Consider the following 19,963-nt stretch of genomic DNA (forward strand, 5'->3'; position numbering starts at 1 on the left):
GTGTGGTATTTGGAGTTTATTCCAGTCAGCCTGAAGAAGCAGCTTCATTTCATTACTTGGTTTGTTTAATGCCATGGAGATGTCACAGCTTTTCTCTCTTGGCTGGGACAGATACGATCTTCCTCATCATTTCTGAGAGCCTCAACCTTTATGACTCAAGCTGAATGACTAATGTGTTTGGGATGTGCTCTCTGGGGTCTACGGAGCTCTCTAAGGCTGGCTTCTCAGGGAAGTGCACTCCCCAAAGCTTCACTGTGTCAGCAGGCTGCCTTCTGAAACTTCTTAGGGGCTCAGCTTTATTTATACTTGTATGTGTAAACTTAACTGCCTTATCCTGAAATGGAAACTTGAAGCCAACTACATATATATTCTGTTCTTTACTGTATAAAAAATAATCTGAAGCTGTGAAATGCTAGCTGACGAGCTGGCCTGAGAAAGGGTAGTAAGGGCATACCTTGTCCTTTGGGTTCCTTGGCCTGATGGCAGCTGTGATTTGAGATGAGGCATGGATGCATGGCACTTGTATCAAGTGACAGAAAGAAGCAGCTCAGTTTTAATTGCACTTTTCATACATAGAATAAATCTTTGAAGGGGAACAACCCAGTTAATTTTCAACTTATATTTAAGGAACTAATGAATTACAGCAATAAATTTTTCTACCAAAGTCATGAAATTGTGACAGCTCTAATAGTGATGTGCTACACTGTGTACATCTTCAGGCCTATTTATGGAAACTACACCTAGATGTTGTTCTTATGTTATGCTGTTGCTGTGGTGATGAGGTGTCAGAGTGTGACTGTACGTGGAATTATTGATGCCTATGAAATTCTGTAAGCATATTGATGTTGTTGGTAGGACCCCTTCAGCTTGTTTCTAATTGAATAGCTATTTTTGTTAAATAAAAATATTTCAAGATATGTGTGGCCAGTGTTTGTTTTGTCTTTTTGATAACTTGCTAATCCACAACATTGTTGCTGCAGTTGACTAATGCAGGTTGTTCTGAGCATCTCTGTTACAAAGGGAAAAATTGAGACAAACCAGGAAAAGAGAACTAAGTCTTAAAGAAGATGATGGCTGAGTGTTTTGTGTAGTTTTGTAGAACTCTGTGCAAGTGTCTTATCTTGAAGTTCCTTAATTGTCGATCAGTTCAGCAATTCCACTCTGTAGTTCCAGTGCAGGCTGGTGCGGTGGGGGAGAAGCTTACTCACTGGTGTAGGATCACCCTGATCAGGAAGCATCAGCATCACTGAGGGTGACTGTAGGGGAAAGCAGCTGCAGGTTTACTGTACAGGAGGACCTTTCTATTCACATCTACCCAATTATGAAATTGAGGCCCTAAGGAAGAAACACTATACATTACCTCTCCTGACATGCCACACTTGACTGGTTTAGAAAGCTGTCCATTCCTGTCTTGTGATTCTGGAAGAGATGGCTTGTACCTGCTTGCGCAGGCTATGCTGGAGGTGAAACTGGTCTCTGAATATCCACTGCCAGTTTGTAGCCAGCAAGCCTTCTGTAGGGCTGGGTGAAAAATAAAAAATGGGTGGTAGTTGGAGAGAATGGGTGTGTGCTAGGAAAAAATGCAGTCCTTGCTAGGAAAAAATGCAGTCCTTGCAAGTGTTTCTTTGAGAGCCTTATCCCTGAGGCAAGATGGATAGGATTGTCAGCATGTTAGGCTTCTGAATTTCATTCATCAGCTTCCTCTGGGTAAATACAGGAGTTAGCTGTAAAGGGATGCCAGCCTGAGCTTCTTGGCTGTGCAAGGGATTAAAATCTATGCTTGCATACAGCAAGAGGGTAATTAGTAGCTCAGATAGTATAGCATTATGTTTCAAGGCAGATTCAAGCATTGCATGTCGCTGGTACCGGTGAAAGGTGTTGTGACAAGAATCCTGAAGCTGCTCTTGCCTGTGAGCAAAGCAGGTCCACGTGAACCGTGGCAATCCCCCTTGCTCCTCCCATTGCATATAGTGAGAGCTGAGAAGAGACGCCTAGCTACTGCCACGGAGCTGAATCCCTGCCTTGGTGGTACAGCGCACGCTGCGGTTTGATAGAGACGAGATAAATACCACGCACGGCCAGGGTGCCTCCCTGGGACACAGTGGCTGTTTCTCTGTTCCAGCTTGTGCCGGGTGCTGCTGGAGGTAAGTGTCAGCTCAGTCTGTGCATCCTGCGCTGGGCTTGCTGTGATGCTGGTCATCCTTGGCATGGCTTCTGGACTTTGGGATCCTTGTCAGGGGGAGAGGCTTGCTGTGTCCAAAAGGTAAGGCAGGGTGAGACCTGCTGGAGGGTGCTGTTCAGTGGGCAGTCCCCACTGTGGTGACCCTGGGCTAGCACTGACCCCGAAAGCCTGCCAAGGCATTGCAGGGTTTTACTCTACTGTGCTGTGTCTCTCTGTGTCTCGAACAGCAGGCTGTTCTGGCAGAGCTTTCAGGGGAAGGGGAGGGCTCTGCACAGATGTGATCACATTTTCTGTTCTATCAGTGTCACCATAACCAAGCACTTGGGAAGGAAATAGGGACTTTCCTTATGGAAAGGGACGGGGGACTGGCAGCTCTGGACCTTATTCCTAGTGACTCTTGACAGTGTCAGCTGCTTCCTACAAACCATATAAAAGGTGTTACGGTGCTTGTTTAACCGCTCTCTGAAGGTGTTATGCAGCCTTTCTCTGTTCCCTAAAGGTGGCATCTGATGTATTAGTGACACGGAAAAAAGCAACCAACGTGTTGGGGCCTGTCCCTGAAGCACTGCATTGCTCAGCTATTGTTTTCATTGCATTTCTTCACAACTGTGTTGTGTAGCTCCCTTGCAGAAAGGAACACCTGAAAACATAAACTTAATGACATATGGGTTCACAAACACAAGCATGCGATAGATTGATAGATTGATCCTAAAATACCATTTTTAAATGTCTTACATTCTTTAAATATCATTATTAAGGATTATAGCTTGATATTCCAGCAACTGGGTCTAATCCTTGTTTTAAAATCACACCGATGTGTAATTAGTGGAATAAAGCATCTCTTGTGAATGAAAGCGGTAGCACTGGCTTGTAAGATGAAAGATGGTCTTACGATAAAAGCAGAGCACAAAGAGAACCGGGAGGAATATCAAAGCTTTATTTTAGTCTGCTGTGAACTTGTCTAAGCCACCTGTCTGTAAAATGCGGAAAATTGAAATTCCGGAGTGTCATCTTCATGTACGAGATACCTAAGTGACCCTGGGTTGCGGGTCAGTGGTTGATGTTTTTCCAGGTGCAGCAGGAACCATGTATATCTCAGGTAAATACCAAGGAGCCCTTCCTACTTGCTGAAAACAATGTCAAAACCCATTTCTCTTCTTGCTGTATGTAGCACTAGAGGAAACCCCTGCACCAGAAGCCTTCAGAAACCTCCTGAAACCCACCTTGAGGCAGTTTAGCCCCCTGCTATGAGTGCAAGGGTAACTGTCCTCATGACCTTTAGAGCTATCGATGCCCAGGCTAAATTTACTCCTGGCTGTTTTCTGCCTGGGTTTTATTTTATTTACATAAGCCTTTGGGACACAGAACATGTTGTCCCTGAGGTGTTTGGCCTTCTGGTGTACTTGTAGATTGTCATTTTCAGCTCAGTTAATGATGTGGGGTTTTTTTTGTTTGTTTGTTGTGTTTTCAAAACGGGGACCGGGCGCCATGTTGGGGATGAGGTGATGGGCGCCATGTTGAGGATGAGGTGATGGGCACCATGTTGGTGCTGCCAGCCAAGACACCTCCCTCCTCTCTGCCCACAGCCATCGTGCTGCTGCAGCCTTGTGGCGGCAGGAGGCCTGAGGGGGGCCATCCCCCTGGATGCCATGCTGGGAGGTACAGCGCCATGCTGTACGTGCCACAAAGGCAGGTGCCATTGCCAATCCAGCCAGCATGGACGTTGTTTCAGTCAGTGCCTGCACCCACAACATGCAGCCCTGCTGCTGCGCCTGCTGGCTCCTCCAGTGCAGAACGTCATTTATTTGGGGTTGTGTTTTTTATTATTTTTTATTATTTTTTATTATTTTTTATTATTTTTTATTATTTTTTATTATTTTTTATTATTTTTTATTATTTTTTATTATTTTTTATTATTTTTTATTATTTTTTATTATTTTTTATTATTTTTTATTATTTAATTTTTATTATTTAATTTTTATTATTATATTTATTTTTAATTTTTATTTTATTATTTTTTTTCACTACATTTCGAAGTTCAGTGAGAACGCTGTGTGATCTGAGTGACGTGATGCAGCAGGTCAAGCTCCCTGCAGGCGCAGCGCTATTTTTACTGACAAAAGCTCCGATTTTGACACCGGCAGCTCCCCCCTCTGACCCTGCTTCTCGCCAGCAGCGGGGTCCAGGAACCAAAAATAAATAAATATATAAATAAATAAATAACGCCATGGCGACGGGGCGGCGCCACACGGACTTTGGGCCTCGGGGGCCGCCGTCGGCGGGGAGCGGGGCCCGTGCTGCTGCCATGGCGACGGCGCCGGGCGGTGCGGAGCTGGGGGGGGCGGTTCATGGCGGACGGGGCGGGCGGCGTCTTGGTGAGGCGGAGCTGGGGTGTGGAGGGGCTGCGAGGCTCTGCAGGAGCCAGGCACCGGGTACATTGCCTCTTCCGCCCTAAAAATGAAAAATAGGTGGCAGGTGTGCCTTGAGAGGACAAGGGGTGACGGCTTTAAGCTCAGAGAGGGGAGATTTAGGTTAGATATTAGGAAGAAATTCTTGTCGTGAGGGTGGTGAGGCACTGGCACAGGCTGCCCAGGGCAGCTGTGGATGCCCCATCCCTGGAGGTGCTCAAGGCCAGGCTGGATGGGGCTTCGTTGTCATATTCTATTGACCAAAATGCAGTTCCAGCAAAAAGAGGAGCTTTTGTAAAGTTTGCATACAAGCAAGTTCGCAATAAAAATATCCAGCTTTACTATTATTCTTCTCTTGTAGCTAAATCTTGACTAAATTTTGAGGTCTAAAAGAGCAATGCTTGTCAACTGTGGTACATAGGGTTTTAAGAGACAGAGCTGGCGTTCGTGTGAGTAAATATCTGAGAACTCAAAGATGCTCACCAGAATTTAAAACCTTGAAGGAATTTAATCAGCAGCTTCTGGATGGAAGAGTTTTTACAAAACACTACAAAATGCTTACAGGTTGGGAAGTCCAGATGCGGCCCTTACTGTCTGGAAAGGCAGGAAAGAGCTGTTCCAGGGCCATTTGGGGTCAGAGCTAATTCTTACATCCCGTGTTGTGTTGCCATCTGCTATGCTGTGCTCGTGTAGTGGTGTACTGTAAATGATGCAGGTTTATCCTTTGAGAGAGACAGAAGCAGCAACTCCAGCAGACAGCAGTGGGTACAAAGAGAAAAGATTGTGTGCCAGATCCCATCCTTATAGTGGCTTACCCTCAGTTTTGTCATGAATTTGACTATAGCCAACCTGATTGACTGGTTACTGAGTACATTTAGTTTTGTTTTGACTTAGATCTTGCCCTGCTAGCCAGAGCTGGAAAGGCCAAAACCTTTCATGTTCAAGGCCATTAATGCTCCTTAGTTCTGAGGTGCTGTAGCACTATCTAGCGTGGTTGTGTTGATTCTGCTCCCAAGTTTGATATGGGTGCCATGGGAGATATCAACATTCTGTGCTCGTGTGTCACTGGAGTTTTAAAACATTTTTTCCTTCTTTTGTAGTATTACTCTAAGGCATCACCAAAATGAGTGAAAATGATGACCAAGGTGATCCGGCAAATATGGGTGATATAACAGAAAGTGGAGAATATGAGGATGACTTTGAAAAAGACCTTGAATGGCTAATTAATGAAGAGGAAAAAGAAAACCTTGGTGAAATAGAGGTATTTGTTAAATTAATTGCTAGTTTTCTTAGTTAGAAGGACGAAAGAGTAATATGAAAGCACAAAAGCACAAAAATCAGTGTGGCTTGAGATGTGTAGGTACGTTTGCTGAATTTTGAGAAGGAATATTATTTGGAACTGTAGTGAAAAATAATTCAATGAAATTATTAGTTTGCTTATAATTGTCTTAAAACAGAAAATTCAATGTTCATTGAAAATAATATGTTCAGTACAAAGTACTTCTGCTTTCAGTGCAGGCTCCTTTAAGTATTTGTGCAACACATTGTTCTCTTTTCGTATTGTCGCTGATTGCTTTACTGCTCCAGCCATGGTTGGTTAAACTTTGTATAGATGTTAACATGGAGAAACTGTAGCAGAGATGTTAGCACCAAAAAAAGCTATTTGTTAAGACACTCTCTATCTGACAGCCTGTTTAAAAAAAATAGTGTAGTTAGTACTGCTTTCCTCTCCTGCTGTTCCTTTTCTGTTTCCCTGATACTGTTCTTTGTTGGGAGAACGGTTTGAGATAAATAGTTGATTTTTATTTTTTCAGAGTCCTGAAAGAAATGAAGGACATATCAAAGGAAAAAATGTTAAAGTTGTGGAGACCTTTGAGGAAGACAGTGAGGAAATGGAAGAAAATCCAGATCAGCTTTCAGAAGCTGGTATAGATGTGAAAGTGAAACCCCGCAATGAAGAAAGTTTGGTATCTGGGTCTGACATGAAACAGGGGGATCATCTGTCTGATACAGATAGTGAGTGCTCTATCCAGGAATCCAAGCTAGAAAACCAGCAGCAACTGGATGAGGAAGAGGACGAAGAAATAAAGCGTTACATCTTGGAAAAAATTGAAGAAGCCAACAAGCTGCTGGAGAATCAAGCTCCTGTGGATGAGAATAGAGAGCGGAAGTTAAAATTTAAGGATACGTTGGTGGATCTTGAAGTTCCTCCTCCAGAAGATGCTGAAGTTTGTAAAACAGACCTTGCAAGAGAAGATGATGTCTCAAATAGGCTATCTCAGTTGCATATTTCTAATGAAATGGGACAGGAAAGCTCATTGTTTTCACCACATGCTGGCAAGAATGAGGAGCAGAAGGATGGTAAAATCCTGGTAGAAAAAGATGGGAAGTTTGAACTTCTAAGTTTACGTGATATTGAAAGCCAGGGATTCTTGCCCCCAATAAGTGTTTCTTTCACTGATATTGAAACTCAACGTACGTCTCCAAAATCATACCCCAGTTCTTCTGGTGCTGTCTCTCGAATGAAGGAAGTACCTCCTGTAAGACCAGGTGTACATTCTTTGTCTCCTGCTGGCGAAGAGTGTGTGTATTTCCCTAAGCCCCCATCTAACCCTAAGTATCGTCCAAACTCTGCTATCAATGCTGCAAGAGGTCTGGGAAAACGGAAGACTCCACCAAGAGCACAATCTGCAAATGTGCCCGTGAGAAGTTCCACTTACTGTCTTTCTCCCAGACAAAAAGAACTGCGGAAGCAGCTAGAACAAAGGAAGGAAAAAATGAGGAAAGAGGTAAAGATACAGAGGCAATGAGCAGATCACAGTGACCATCACGAAGGCCACATGATCAGGGCATTTACTCAGTAATAATAATAGTAATTCTCTGGAGTTTGTACAGAATCTCTCAAAACTCCTTTCCTTTCCTTTTATTTTTTATTAAGAAACAAAACAAAACAAAAAGCAAACAAACAAAAAACAATACAAAGAGACACCAAAACCATGGAGTGGTATAGGACCATCCCTTGCTCAAAGCAGAAATTAAGTATTTATTTAATACATCCTTTATAAATAAGCCTTTTTTTTTTTTTTTTTTTTTGTTGCTTTATTGTACTTACAGCTTTTTCGTATTGACTCCCTGTAAATTCCATTACAGGTCCACTCTTTGCTGGAACATTGTACACAGCATCACATCTACATTGCAGTGTGGTCTGTGGAGAAAACTAGCATTAACCACAATAATGCAGGTGCATGTGTGGGTGCTGATGAAGTATGTAAAAGGCAATTATCAGATGGGAGAGTGTTTAGTCATAAAGTAAGATTTTACACAGGAGGGTGGCTGTGAGATCTATGAACAAAGCAGTATGTGTGTTTGAAATGGAAGGAAGACTTCAAAATGGGCATGCATTTTTGTTACTGGTCAAAAATGAGTCCAGAGGAGAGCTGCAAAGATGATCTTTAAGGTCTTTTCCAACCCAAACCATTCTGTGATAATAGTGATCGCGTCAGGAAGCTATGCATATTCATTCAGGACAGGATAGGCGGTTTGCATTCTAACCAAACTGTTCACACTTCCCTAGGGTTCTAGTCAGGTGCATTAAATGTAAGGTCATGGTCTGAATAAAAAGAACGTGTTTTTCTGTGCCGTGATGTTCTAAGCAAGCTGGAAATAGTTCTGGCCTGTTTTGTGTGAAAAGTTTGCTGATGGCAGTGATGAGGGGCATGAAACGTGGAGAATTACTGATGTGCTATATTTGTACACACAAGTCTAGATCTCTTGACAGCATTCTTTGCACATTTAAAACAATTAGTGTGGTGGAGGCAACCTTCTGTTACTAGGCTAATGTAGTCTGCACTACTTCATTGGCTAATTCCTGAAGAAGGTAAGAATGTAGTACTGTATTTCTTCATCTGTGAAGGTGAACTAACACTGTGGATTTCACAGGCACGAAACGTTTCTTGACGTTATTTGAATCCATCTGCCTCATTTTGGTGCTTGGGTTGTTTTATTTTTTTTCATTTCAGTAGAGTGGAAATTGTAAGTTTGTAGGATGCTGTCTGCAAGTTGTGTGTGAGTGGGAGGAATATCATCTATTCACAGGAAGAGTAGATTTTGGAAATGAATGGGGATTACAGCTTTTGTGTCAGAGAATTAAAACCTGATAAACTGTCCTCCTCAGTTTTCTGAAGCATTGTTTGAAACCATTTCTGCTATTTATAGATACTTGTTAGCTAAAATGTGATTAATAATTACAAGAAGTGTTTTCAATTTTGTAAAAATCATTTTTTTAAATATTTTTTTAAACTTGAGAAAACTGTTAAGCTATTAATAATCCTGTGAATAAATGCATTTCAACTTCATGTCCAAAAAAAAAACTCCATTAATACAGTAGTGCCAGCAGTCCGTGAGCAGTTAACTATCCTTTAGGGTTTAATGGTCTATCAAGCCTGAGGGTTTATTTAATATTTAAAATGCATCAGTTAGCTCTGATTGGCTTCAAATCAGTTTAATTAGGCAGATGTCATTTTGTTATGGGCAGATGACCTGTAGCTACTGAAATGCCCATGAGTTGGGATGTATCATGGAAATGGAGGTAATCACAAAAAACAGGTAAATGCAACATGCGCTGGGGAAGTGCTCAGACTAATTTCTTCCTAAAAACAGTACCAGCTTGCTGCAGTCTGAGTATTCCTGTTCCATCAGTATTTTTGTGTCAGATATAATTCAAATGGCTCATTTATTACCCACTTTGACAAAGAAGCCTTTGCAGATTAAGACAGTTATCTTAATGAGCAAGATTTTTATTCACTCTTAATCTCATACAAGGAAGAAGAAAGGAAAAAAGAACAAGAAGAACAGAAGAGAAGGGAGAATGAGATGGTATTTCGAGCCTGGTTACAGAAGAAGAAAGAACAAGTGCAAGAAGAAAAACGAATTCGTCGTGCAAAGGAGCTGGAAAACTTGAACAGCAAAGTAAGATCATCATAATGTGAGACTGGGAGTTATACTGCTCTGGTTAGATAGGAAAACTGAATTCTAAGCCCCTGTTCTTAGCAAAGTTTATGAACATTCATAGTGATAGGAAATGTTTTTGTCATATTGTTTCAATGAAGAGCTAGATTGACTTGCATGTTCAGGATGGTTCTGCCTGCCAGGCTGGCTTATGCCGTACAAGCTCCACGCGTGACCTAATAGCTATAAAATCACAGGAGGTACAGCAATGCCCTTTTTTAGCAGGTGAATGACTTTACTGAGCCCAGCAGTGAACAAGCCAGAAACCCCTTTGAAGTATATTCATTACCATCAGAACTTGCTGGCCAGCAGTTAATGCATGTGACGTGACCAACCATGATGATTCAGATACTCTGAAGTTCCTCTGTCTTGCAGCAACGGGCTTGAAAAACTAAATTTAGTATTTTTTTTTAAACATACTGCTTTGTATGCTTGTTCGTTTGTGTATTCAATGACAGATTAGCATATGGTTGTTTGCCTATAAAATACATTTCCCTAATGTGGATGGAAATGCCAGTGGAGTTGAAAAATTATAATAAAATGATTAATATAAAGGTCATTTGATGATAAGTCTCATGTATGTATGTCTTTTATTTAAATAGGACAGGAGTAGGAATCCAGAAGAAGCCTTCAAGTTATGGCTTAAAAAGAAGCACCAAGAACACATGAAGGAAAAACAGATAGAAATTTTGAGACGGCAGGCAGAGGGAATTGCCTTTTTCCCAAGAACAGAGGAATGCAACAGAGCTTTCAAAGAGTGAGTAGAAACATTCCTTGGGAAGCCATTTTGAAATTTTTGTAGTGTATCAACTTAGGCTGTCATTTTATAGTACATCTTGAATGCTGAAGTCTTTTTTTGAGCGAATATGCCCTCATTAGTTTATACTGTAGAAAAAACACATCAGTTCTTTGATGTTTGTTCATTGCTGTGAAATTAGTTGTCACAGCCTGAGCTGAACTAGGGCATTACTTCTGCTGAAAAAGAGAGATCCTTTTCCCCTAGCCCTTTATGCCTGTTTTAAAGCAGTCATGTGCCAATTTAGTCTATTAAACGGGCACAAAGTTTATCTGGTAAAGTGATTTTTTTTTTCTTGAGTCTGCAAGTTGAATCAGCTCAACAAAAGGGGGTAGGGAATGTGGATGCAGAACCAGGAGTGCTGGGATAGAAAAGTAGTACCTCTCGTGTTTGGGAATGATGGGCTTTTAGTTGGCCCTAACATCTGTATCCTGAAGCACCAGGTGACTCTAGTTACTCGCGGTCCAGCCTCCTTTGAATGGATGAAATAAAGATTTCAGTTGTTACCTGTCAGTCCTGTTTCTCTCTCCACAGATGGCTAAAAAGAAAGAGAGAAGAAAAACGAGCAGAAGAACTGGCTGCTAAAGAGCGAGCGAGGCAGCTTAGATTAGAAGCCAGAAGAGCAAAACAGATGCAGAACATCCACTGCATTAGTTCAGAGCCTAAATCCTTTCGCTTCAGAGACCATTACTGTTGAAAATTTAGAGGTAACTACAGAGTTCTTGGGGGCAACCCTCTTAATTTTTATGGCTCTTTACAGCTACTGACTTTGTGGTGTTTTTAAAGCTTTCAAGTGAGTTTAACAATTCCCTTCATTGACAATGGTTTTGCTATTTATTCGTAATGAATTTTGTTGAAAAGCCTGCTTTTATGTACAACTCAGGGATCTTCTTGGTTTGACCAAATCTAAATGAGAGCGAGATCTGTTTGCGAGGGTGGCAAATACATACTCCCCTTTCAAAGGCACTTTATTACTGAACTCCACCATGAATTCCCAGATGCAGGCTATTATGTAAAATGGTGAATTTTTGCTGGATTAATATTGCTGTTTTCTGCTTGTGATGATGCCTGTACAACTTGTTGTGTTGTTGGAAAATGCTATTTCTTGAATCTTTGAGTTACTGCTTTCTACTGGCTTGTGGACCAGCTGTCCTGGCTAGGCCAGAGGACACTTATTTCAGAGGAAGTGGTGACTGAAGGCTAACACGTATGTGAACTCGCATCGTTTTTTCAGAAACTTATTTATTTGAGCCAGACCGATGCACACATATTCAGTAGTTTTATACTTCATGAAATTAAAGATAATGTGAATTATGATCTTTACCACTATTAAGGAAGCTGGATTCCTTGTCTACATGTCCATGTTTGCTAAACTTATTGAAATAAACTATGTCACCCTTGATGCTGTGTACTCTTGATACAAGAGAATATGCTGAGGTGACTGATGAAATCAAAGGAAGGCAGGGTCAAAGATACAGCTGTATTAAATCCAAAACTGTAACGTTAAAGTAAGCAAAGAAAGTTTATTGTAGTTTTCTTCATGCAACCCAAAGCATGGCCAGAAACAGTAGGAATTTGTAACTTACATACTCTGAGCATGGTATGAGATTTAAAGAAAAACTGGGGGAAGGCAGCCATTGTAGAAACCCTTTCTCCTAACTAGACAACTACATATGATAAATATGGGAGAGAAAACAGATCAAAATGTGTATTTGCGTCCTCCTAAATTTCCTCTACATGTGCAACTTAAATTTGAATAGGCTTCTTTGGATTCAGCAGATTATCTGCTGGACTATCTCTTTGAACCAACATCAAGAAAATAAAATCATAAAAGTAAAAATACTTTTTTTTATTAGTACTTGTGCAAACTTAGTGCTTACTATCAGCCTCCTGTAACATCCAGGAAGACTTTGGGCAAGGACTGAGTTCTTAATGCTAGGTCAGGTTTCAGCACTGTGTACTAAAGGAGCTACATCAGACTTTCTTTGCTGAGGTTCAGCTACCTAACAGCTTGGCTCTGGAAGCTGAAATAGATGGAAAAGGCATCATTTTATCACCCCTCTCCCTTCCCCCATTTTCTAGAATCCATTTAAAGCCAGGTCCTTTTATATATTATAGATAGAGCTCATCCAAGCTCTTTTTCCCTTCTCCATATGAGGAGGGCAGCAATACTGCATATGCTCTTTCAGAGCTTACAGCTGTAAAGCCTCATTGCACACACTCCTTTATATTACTAAATTTAAAAGGCTGAACATAGACTTGAGGTCAGTTCCTCACTTTGAATAATATTAAAAAAACATGGAGCCGACTGTATTCCATTGTCTTTTGATTTTTATATTATTATTTTACCATATAATACTTCATTTACTTTGGTATAGCTTATGCTTTTGTCTCCCTCTAACGAGAGATTCATTAAGATTTGTTAATGAGACTGTAAACCTCAACTAATCAAGGGGATCTCTATGTTCTACAACTTGGACCAGCATAACATTTTGGTCTTGCCTTTGTAGAAGGAAATAAGTAGCTTTTCAGACTGAAAAACAGTAGAAGTATTTCATAGGCTAAGGAAGTCCTGTCAGTCCCTGACTTCAAGTGGCAGAGAAGCAGAAAGTGCAGGATTTCCAATTTTAAATGCGCCCCTATGGAAAGAAACAGGAAAAAGGAAGCCTGCTGAACATCAACTAGTGTTATTCTTCAGAAAGAGTGCATGTGCAGTTGCGTTTGCTGTGTTTTTAAAGGGCTATCAGCTCCCCTTGACAGTGATTGCAACAATTGAAAGTTATATCTTCGTATCTTGTGTAAGGATGAAACCTTCCAATATTCTTCTTTGTGGAAAGGAAGGAAGATGGAGAAGTCTCAGAAAAGGAAGCTTCTGCTGATGTTTCTGTACAGGCAGCTGGATCCAGTACACGTAAAACCTAAAGATGGAAAAGCTGAGAATGAAAATGTATCTATTAAGGTTAATAAGAGTTATCGTTCTGTGACAGCTAGGAAGGATTTCTGCTCAAAAGCAGAGTTTTTCAGCTTTATTTTAAATTTAAAACTAAAAAATGGCCATCTATCCAGACTCTCAATATAAAAGCATTAAGTACTGTTTATGAATTAGTAATATCAATCAAAATTCAAGGTATGATTTTGAGAATAACAGAACTCTTGAGCTTAGTTGAGCAAAAATAAGTGAGGCCAATATACATACATAAAAAAACTAGGTACTGTGAGCCTTCTGCTGCTAAATTTCAACTACTTCCAGACTAGACTGTTAGTCTAGTTTGTTATTTAAACATCAAGCTTTTTTGTAGTGGAACCCTATCTTGGAAGAGATACAGCTTCTCTCTGTGTTTCCTCCCACCTTCAACAATACTGTTTTTAGGGCAACAGAAACTACTCCTGAAGTAGTATGATTTATTCCTACCTGAGTTAGATCTCTTCTCCCTATCATTTTTTAAACTTAAATATTTTCAGTTGGCTTTCTCCTGACACACTAAGTCTAAACAAATTTTGACACAATCATTTGTGGTGCTATGGACAGTAAAAGAAAACAGTACGTATTATGTTGTCCTGCTTATTCTTCCAGATTTGTTTTTTAAATATCAAACAAAAAGCTCCATTGCATGTTTCCCTTGGGTGTAGCTTTTAAATAAGATATTAAGTAGTTTGCAGAAAGAAAAGTCTTGCTTTATGGCAACACAACCCAGTGCTGTGATGACAGATGGAGATACATGAAGGGTTCTTACCCTTTCAGCCATTTTCTCAGCAGGGGTATTGCAAAACTCCACAGCTGTTGAAGTCTTTTTTGGACTGCTAGTTCCAACATTTCCAAGAAGATGTGAGCTTACAGCTTTGGCTAGCTTACAGTTCACAGTTGCTAGCTCTGTTGTAGTGTATGGTTGGGCACTGGGGTAGTATGTCTGCTGTCTCCCCCACTGAAGAGAAACCATCAGCTCCTCCAGCAACCTGCACAGAAAGGAAAAAAATTTGTGTTTTTTTTTTTTTTTAAAAAAAGCATACTGTCAGCAAACAGCACGCTTCAGAGGAATTGTCTCTTCCCAAAACTTACTGCACAAGTCAAAATGTCCACCAAAGAAGGTTTACTATTTAAACAAGGAAGCAAAGAGGCTATTCTCAACGGCCATGCATCACCAATACAGAATTTTAATACCAGTGAAACTTATTTGATATCTGTCTGGATAAGCATTAAGAAGTCAATACAGGTAGAAGAATCTGTATGCTTTGGAAGGAGACAGAGGAGACTTGAAGTCAAGACAGTAAGCGATTAAATACAGGAGGTCAGTATCTGAGAGGTATCAGTTCCCCAGTATACGACCCCTGAGAACTCACACCTCCAGGGAATGCTGCAGTAAGAATTAATGCTACTCTGGATATTTCAGTTCCAAGATTAAAAAGCAACTACACTATCCATCAGCATGTTGTTGTTGTTAAATATCACAGGAACAGAGGAAATCTATTTGATTCTTCTCCAGCCCATAATAAACTGAAAGAAATGAAAGCTTGCAGAGAGGTAATCTGGATTAGAAAGATCATACTTTTGTGTCTCAATCATTTCTTGACGGAACTGATCGCGTTCATTCAGCAGATCCTGGATTGCGCTCTGTGCATCCCGCGTTTGACGCTGAAGAATTGCTCTGGTATTGGTTAGCTCATCGGCCATAACCCTGCAGAAGAAATTTCCAATCAGTAATTTAAGTGAGCAGTTTCAAAGTCACCTTAACTCTACGACAGACAGTATTTAATCAGCTCAAACTAAGGATTAAGCTGCTGTTCCTCTTCCTTCCCTGCCACTCAGGGCCTATATCAACATAATTACTAAGGACATGTAAGATGGCTACGGCTACTTACCATTCACTCTATGACAAAACTGCTAAATACCAGCAACTTAAATGAAGGAGACTATTCTATTACAGTCTCTTTGAAGCAGTAAGGCTTTTCCACAATATGCATTAAACATCACTAATTAAAATTTAGCGAGTTATACATGGCTACAGTAGAAGATTAAAATCATATGATGCCATTTGCCGATCTGGTAAATCAACTACACCTAGCAAGTTAAAAGTCCAAGGAGATTTTGACATTCAGACCAGTTTAAGATTTGCTCCTGACTCTTGCTACCCATTAGCATACGGTTAGAGAAGTATCAGTAGGGTTCTTAGTAACACGAGTATTTAAAGAAGAGATCTTCCTCCTTTTCCACTTTCTGCTGTTCCCAGTAGATCCCTGAATCGCTGTAAAAGTTTATCAAATCAACTTCTCCACAAATTTATTATTTTATGGGGATTATTTGCGGAAAAAAATAGATGAGTCAAGACAGCTGTCCTGGAAGATATTTTTAAACCCTATACTGGACATGTCTTACTACATTGACAAGAAGTGGAGTTAAGATTTTAGGAGTGTTAGGACCCACTCTACTACCTTTGAAAGGCAGAATTATTTAGACTTACAAGGAGTTTACTTTCTTTATATCTTCGAAGAGACTGAAACTTCATAGTAAGTGTCTTATAGCTGTTGCGGCTCTGCATATATAAATAAGAACACCCGCAGGCGTTGCAGTGGGTGTGTGAATTAAAAGACTAAAGCAAAATGCTGCTGTAACAGTTCTGTGAGAAGGAATACCTGCTCGCTAGGAATTTGCTTCGCCACACATCGCACTGTATAGACATGCGCTCCAGTTGTTCAGACAACTGAGACATATTCCGGCCCAAGACTTCGTTTTCTAGGATAAGCTGATTTTTCTCACGAGCCATCCGTTCAAAGTGATACTGCAGGTCATCCCCAACAGAAGCAACAAGCAATTTCTTCAGCTCCCGATTCACCTAGAATTAGACCAAACTATCTTATTATTACCAAAAGAAGGTTGAAACACCTTCTGCTTTCTGAATGCAGCACAACTTACTGCAAATACCAAACTGTAAGTTGCCTTCCTCCTTCCAGCATGGGATCTACCCAAAGCAGAGTATATTAAGCCTCACAATACACTTCAGTAAGCCATACATTTTTAAGACTAATACATGTTAACACTTTCTTGCTTAAATTTTAACAGTGTTCAAAGAGGAAGAATGAAAATCTGCTACAAGAAACAAAGAAAGTTTCCGCAGCGTTCAAGTCCTGACTCAGTTAAGATAGCAAAGGAGGAAACAAGACATCCATTTATTACTTTTGAAAGTTACAATCCCCCTTTCTACGGTAACATTTTTTACTTAGCAGTTGGGTTGAGGAGTAAAGACTTTTCTCATGAAAGATACATTTCCCTGCAGCTCTCTAGTGTGTTTCTCCCAGCTTTGTGCCTTTGATACTTTTATCTGCTGACAGAGAAGCCCTACTGGAGTCCTCAGTTGCACTTTTACTCCATATTTTAGCTGATAAGCTCAAAAGGAAAACTTTTTGTTTCAAGGCTACAGTGTCACAGCAGTTAGCTTTGATTTTATTCACAAACTGTCTAAATAAACCAGAGCTGCTCATCTGTGTGTGAGGAAAAAAAAACACAAACCTTTCATTTCTTACCTCTGTCTGTATACGAAGCTGATTAGAGAGACCTTCTTTATCCTGTAACAACCGCTTTTCTGAATTCTTTAGCTTTTCAAGTGCATTTTTCAACTCTGTCTGTTCTTTCTTGGGATCTACAGTGCCATCCGACTGATGGAACAGATCTCCTTTATGTCCCACTGATTTAGCTACTTTAGCATTTTTAGTTGGAACAACATGGGTGATAGCTGCTTTTGGGACTAGTATACGCATAGCTTCGATCTCTACTGATTTATCAGCGTGTATTTTCCCTAGCTGCAGAACTCCGGGACTCAGCGAAGAGACTGTCTTTTTCTGTGGGCTGTGGTGGATGACATGGTTTGTAGTGTTGGCTCCAGTGCTTGCTTCCACTGATTCAGCCGTCTGCTCTGTTTCCATGCCATCTCCAGGTCCTCGGATGGGTGACGAGGCATAGTCAACTAAAATTCAGAAAGAGTGGAAGGAGAAGTTTACCACCTTTCATTTCGTTATGGTTTCATTGCAACTCTTCCCTTTATTTACTCTAAAGGTGGAGATTTTCATTTTACACTGCACGTTTAAAATAGTCCTATACAGCACAAGTTAGGATCTAGGAAGTCATTACTTAAGTGTGTATTGCTCATTAAGACAAAATCATTGATCTGAATTGTATTAATTCTGGGATGCCATACAAGATTGGGTAGATGCAGACATGATAAAGAACTAGTAAGGAAAAAAAATCGTGACAACGTTACCTATAGGCTGACAGCAAACTTCACATTTTGGGAGCTTGACAGAATGAGAGCAGGCCTATTTTAAAAGCAACAATAAAAAGCAGCTACTAGCTACATAGCTACTAATGCCATAAGAAGTTTAAGAGGTTTAAAGTACTATCTGCTGTACGTTTTAATTGTGAACGAGTCAGTTTCACTTCATTTCTAATCAATGGCCTCCAGTACTCCCAGCGAGGCTGCAATCTGGTCTAGATTGCCAAGTAAACATAACAGTCACTGACATTCATTTTACTGAAGTTCACCAAGTTTTCAGTTGAGTTAAATATTAAAGTTTCCTCACAATGGGTAAAGGCAGGAAAGTGTCTTACAACACAGCTACACATGCTGCTGTTACTTCTCAAACTGTGGGCGGTAACACGTGTCTGCATCCTCTATCCAAAATTTCAAAAATACCGCAGTGGTGCCGTTACACTGCCCAATTTTCAAGTGGGTTGAATCAGTACCACCAGGTTGTAAAGACCACAGTAGGACTGACAGACAACCGTAAAAACAAGTGACAGATTTGGTTTTCCATACAAAACTAGATTACGAAAACCCATTGCATTAACTGCCCCATCCGGGCAGCTCTTTGTTTTTCACTGCAGCAATGAGGCCACACAACTGTTTCCTAACAGCTAAATAAAGGGAATAAGCCTTTAGAATTCAGGTTAAAGTACTTGTAACCCAGTCTGCTTAGACATCACGTGAACCACCTACCTTTTTCTAGGGATGTCATTTTCTCTTTAGCACTCAGTTCTTCTTAACTACATGAATCTGAGGAGAGGAAAAGAAGGAAAAAAAAAAATCTTTAGCGAGATAGCACCGATGGTTAACGTTGGGTTACCCTATTTTCTAGTACAACCTTGAAAGTTCAGTTCAGGCACGCTGATAACGCTCTTTGCCATGAGCTGGAAGTTGTAACTTATAAGGGGAAAAAAACACAACAAAACAAATTAAAAATAAGTGAGCAGAAAAAACACTGCAGGACCCAGAAGAGCTAAAGGAAGGCCACGCAGCTTCCAGCATTTGCTTCTTTCACTGAACTTGACCTCCCAGCTCTTGCTGCTCGACCTCCACCCCTCAAACTCCCGTGACAGTACCACAGCCCCGCAGCACAGCCTGAGGGGCACGCACAGACAGCCTGAAATCACCAGGGAAAAAAGCCAAATCCGCGCTGTGCTCGGGGCGGACAAGAGGGGAGGGACTGACGGCTCCGACACGGCGCTGGTGGCAGGGAGCAGGCCCCTGCCAGCTTCCCAGGCCCCGGGATGCGTTGGGAGGGGTAAAAAAAAGGTAAAGAAACACAGAAAATGACGGAAAACGAGGAAAGCAGAAGCGCAGCCTCCCCTCCCCTCCCGGGGCTCCCGCCGCCCCCAGCTAAGCCAGGGTACGAAGCCGTCACGGCGAGACGGTGACGGGCCCGGGTCCCGATCCGGATCCGAATCCAGCTTCGAATTCGAATTCGAACCCGACCCCAACGGCCGCCGTTTCTCCCCCCCCCCCCCCACCGCGGCCGTTACCGTCGGCGGCAGCCCCGCGCCCGGCTCCGCCAGCGCCCGCCTCAGCTTCCGCTTCCGGCCGCGGGGCAGGGCCGCGGTTGCTAGGGAACGGCGGGGGCAGGCGGCAGCGCCATGGTGAGCGCCCGGCTGGGGATGGGATTGGGATGGGATTGGGATTGGGACTGGGATTAGGACTGGGATTGGGGTTAGGGGACGCAGCGGAAGGCCGGCAGCGGGTTTTAGGCGGAAACACGTCTCCCCGCTGGGCGTTGCGGTTCCTCAGGGGGGCGGTGGGGCTGTAGGGTCGCGGTGGGCGCGGTTGGAGGGACCCCAAAGGCCTAACCCCAGCCCCGGCCGTGGCAGGGACACCCCCCCCACCGGACCGGGCTGCCCAGAGCCCCATCCGGCCCTCACGCAGCTGGGGTCTGTCCCTGCTGCTCCAGCACCCACGCTCGGCATCAGCGCCTGCTGCTTCATCAGGGGCACCGCAGCTCGCTTCCACACACAGGGCTTCTGCTGAATCCAGGCTAAATTACGCAAAAAGGCCCTTTTTGTATTTACCCGTGTCAGCAGAAGTCCCGCTTTCTGAGTTTATGCAGATGCCACCTAGGTACAGAGTGCATATCATAGCTGTTTCACGTTAAATATGATGTGTTTCTAACCTTTGCAGCTGAGGTGACACCAGTTAACCGATCCATTAAAGTGGTGTTGAATCCTACAGCTATCTCTAACGATACTTTCCATAGTGATTTTGTTTAACTTGTTTGGAAAAGCCTTCAATGACAGGGACTTCCTGATGTCCT

At 41.9% G+C, this 19,963-nt stretch overlaps 3 protein-coding genes across 5 annotated transcripts in view; 2 read left to right on the forward strand and 1 right to left on the reverse strand.

The window, feature by feature from the left end:
* The first annotated feature begins 1,976 nt into the window (after positions 1 to 1,976).
* Positions 1,977 to 11,795, forward strand: CCDC181 (coiled-coil domain containing 181). Of its 2 annotated transcripts, none has more exons than XM_032184197.1 (6): positions 1,977 to 2,144; positions 5,691 to 5,851; positions 6,405 to 7,379; positions 9,412 to 9,558; positions 10,200 to 10,354; positions 10,928 to 11,795. In XM_032184197.1, exons 2-6 carry the CDS (start codon positions 5,714 to 5,716, stop codon positions 11,088 to 11,090), a joined length of 1,578 nt encoding a protein of 525 aa, XP_032040088.1. In that variant the 5' UTR covers positions 1,977 to 2,144; positions 5,691 to 5,713; the 3' UTR covers positions 11,091 to 11,795. The 2 variants fall into 2 exon arrangements, with proteins under 2 accessions (XP_032040088.1, XP_032040097.1); XM_032184206.1 differs by lacking the exon at positions 1,977 to 2,144 and adding an exon at positions 4,597 to 4,614.
* A 101-nt stretch (positions 11,796 to 11,896) lies between these two features.
* Positions 11,897 to 19,264, reverse strand: BLZF1 (basic leucine zipper nuclear factor 1). Of its 2 annotated transcripts, none has more exons than XM_032184219.1 (7): positions 19,182 to 19,264; positions 18,379 to 18,435; positions 16,910 to 17,349; positions 16,022 to 16,221; positions 14,938 to 15,066; positions 14,128 to 14,347; positions 11,897 to 13,311 (listed from the first exon to the last, which is right to left on the reverse strand). In XM_032184219.1, exons 2-7 carry the CDS (start codon positions 18,395 to 18,397, stop codon positions 13,126 to 13,128), a joined length of 1,194 nt encoding a protein of 397 aa, XP_032040110.1. In that variant the 5' UTR covers positions 18,398 to 18,435; positions 19,182 to 19,264; the 3' UTR covers positions 11,897 to 13,125. The 2 variants fall into 2 exon arrangements, with proteins under 2 accessions (XP_032040110.1, XP_032040123.1); XM_032184232.1 differs by lacking the exon at positions 19,182 to 19,264 and adding an exon at positions 18,524 to 18,578.
* The window catches only part of NME7 (NME/NM23 family member 7), a 93,124-nt gene continuing 92,385 nt past the window's right edge, over positions 19,225 to 19,963 (forward strand). Inside the window, exon 1 of the mRNA XM_032184243.1 lies at positions 19,225 to 19,295. Within this exon, the coding sequence (XP_032040134.1) occupies positions 19,293 to 19,295 (3 nt within the window). The 5' untranslated portion in view covers positions 19,225 to 19,292. The remainder of the gene's footprint in view (positions 19,296 to 19,963) is intronic.

The sequence above is a fragment of the Aythya fuligula genome, chromosome 1 (genome assembly GCF_009819795.1).
Source record: "Aythya fuligula isolate bAytFul2 chromosome 1, bAytFul2.pri, whole genome shotgun sequence".
Classification (NCBI taxonomy): Eukaryota; Metazoa; Chordata; class Aves; order Anseriformes; family Anatidae; genus Aythya; species Aythya fuligula.

Bases quoted from the DNA above. Each gene is read 5' to 3' on its own strand.
- CCDC181 (XM_032184197.1), top strand. From the start codon at position 5,714: ATGAGTGAAAATGATGACCAAGGTGATCCGGCAAATATGGGTGATATA. The intron at 5,852-6,404 runs GTATTTGTTAAA...TTATTTTTTCAG, and splicing joins AAAACCTTGGTGAAATAGAG to AGTCCTGAAAGAAATGAAGG. The intron at 10,355-10,927 runs GTGAGTAGAAAC...CTCTCTCCACAG, and splicing joins TGCAACAGAGCTTTCAAAGA to ATGGCTAAAAAGAAAGAGAG.
- BLZF1 (XM_032184219.1), bottom strand. The intron at 14,348-14,937 runs GTATGATCTTTC...CTTTCTGTGCAG, and splicing joins GAAATGATTGAGACACAAAA to GTTGCTGGAGGAGCTGATGG. The intron at 13,312-14,127 runs GTAAGAACCCTT...TTCCATCTTTAG, and splicing joins CTGAGAAAATGGCTGAAAGG to GTTTTACGTGTACTGGATCC.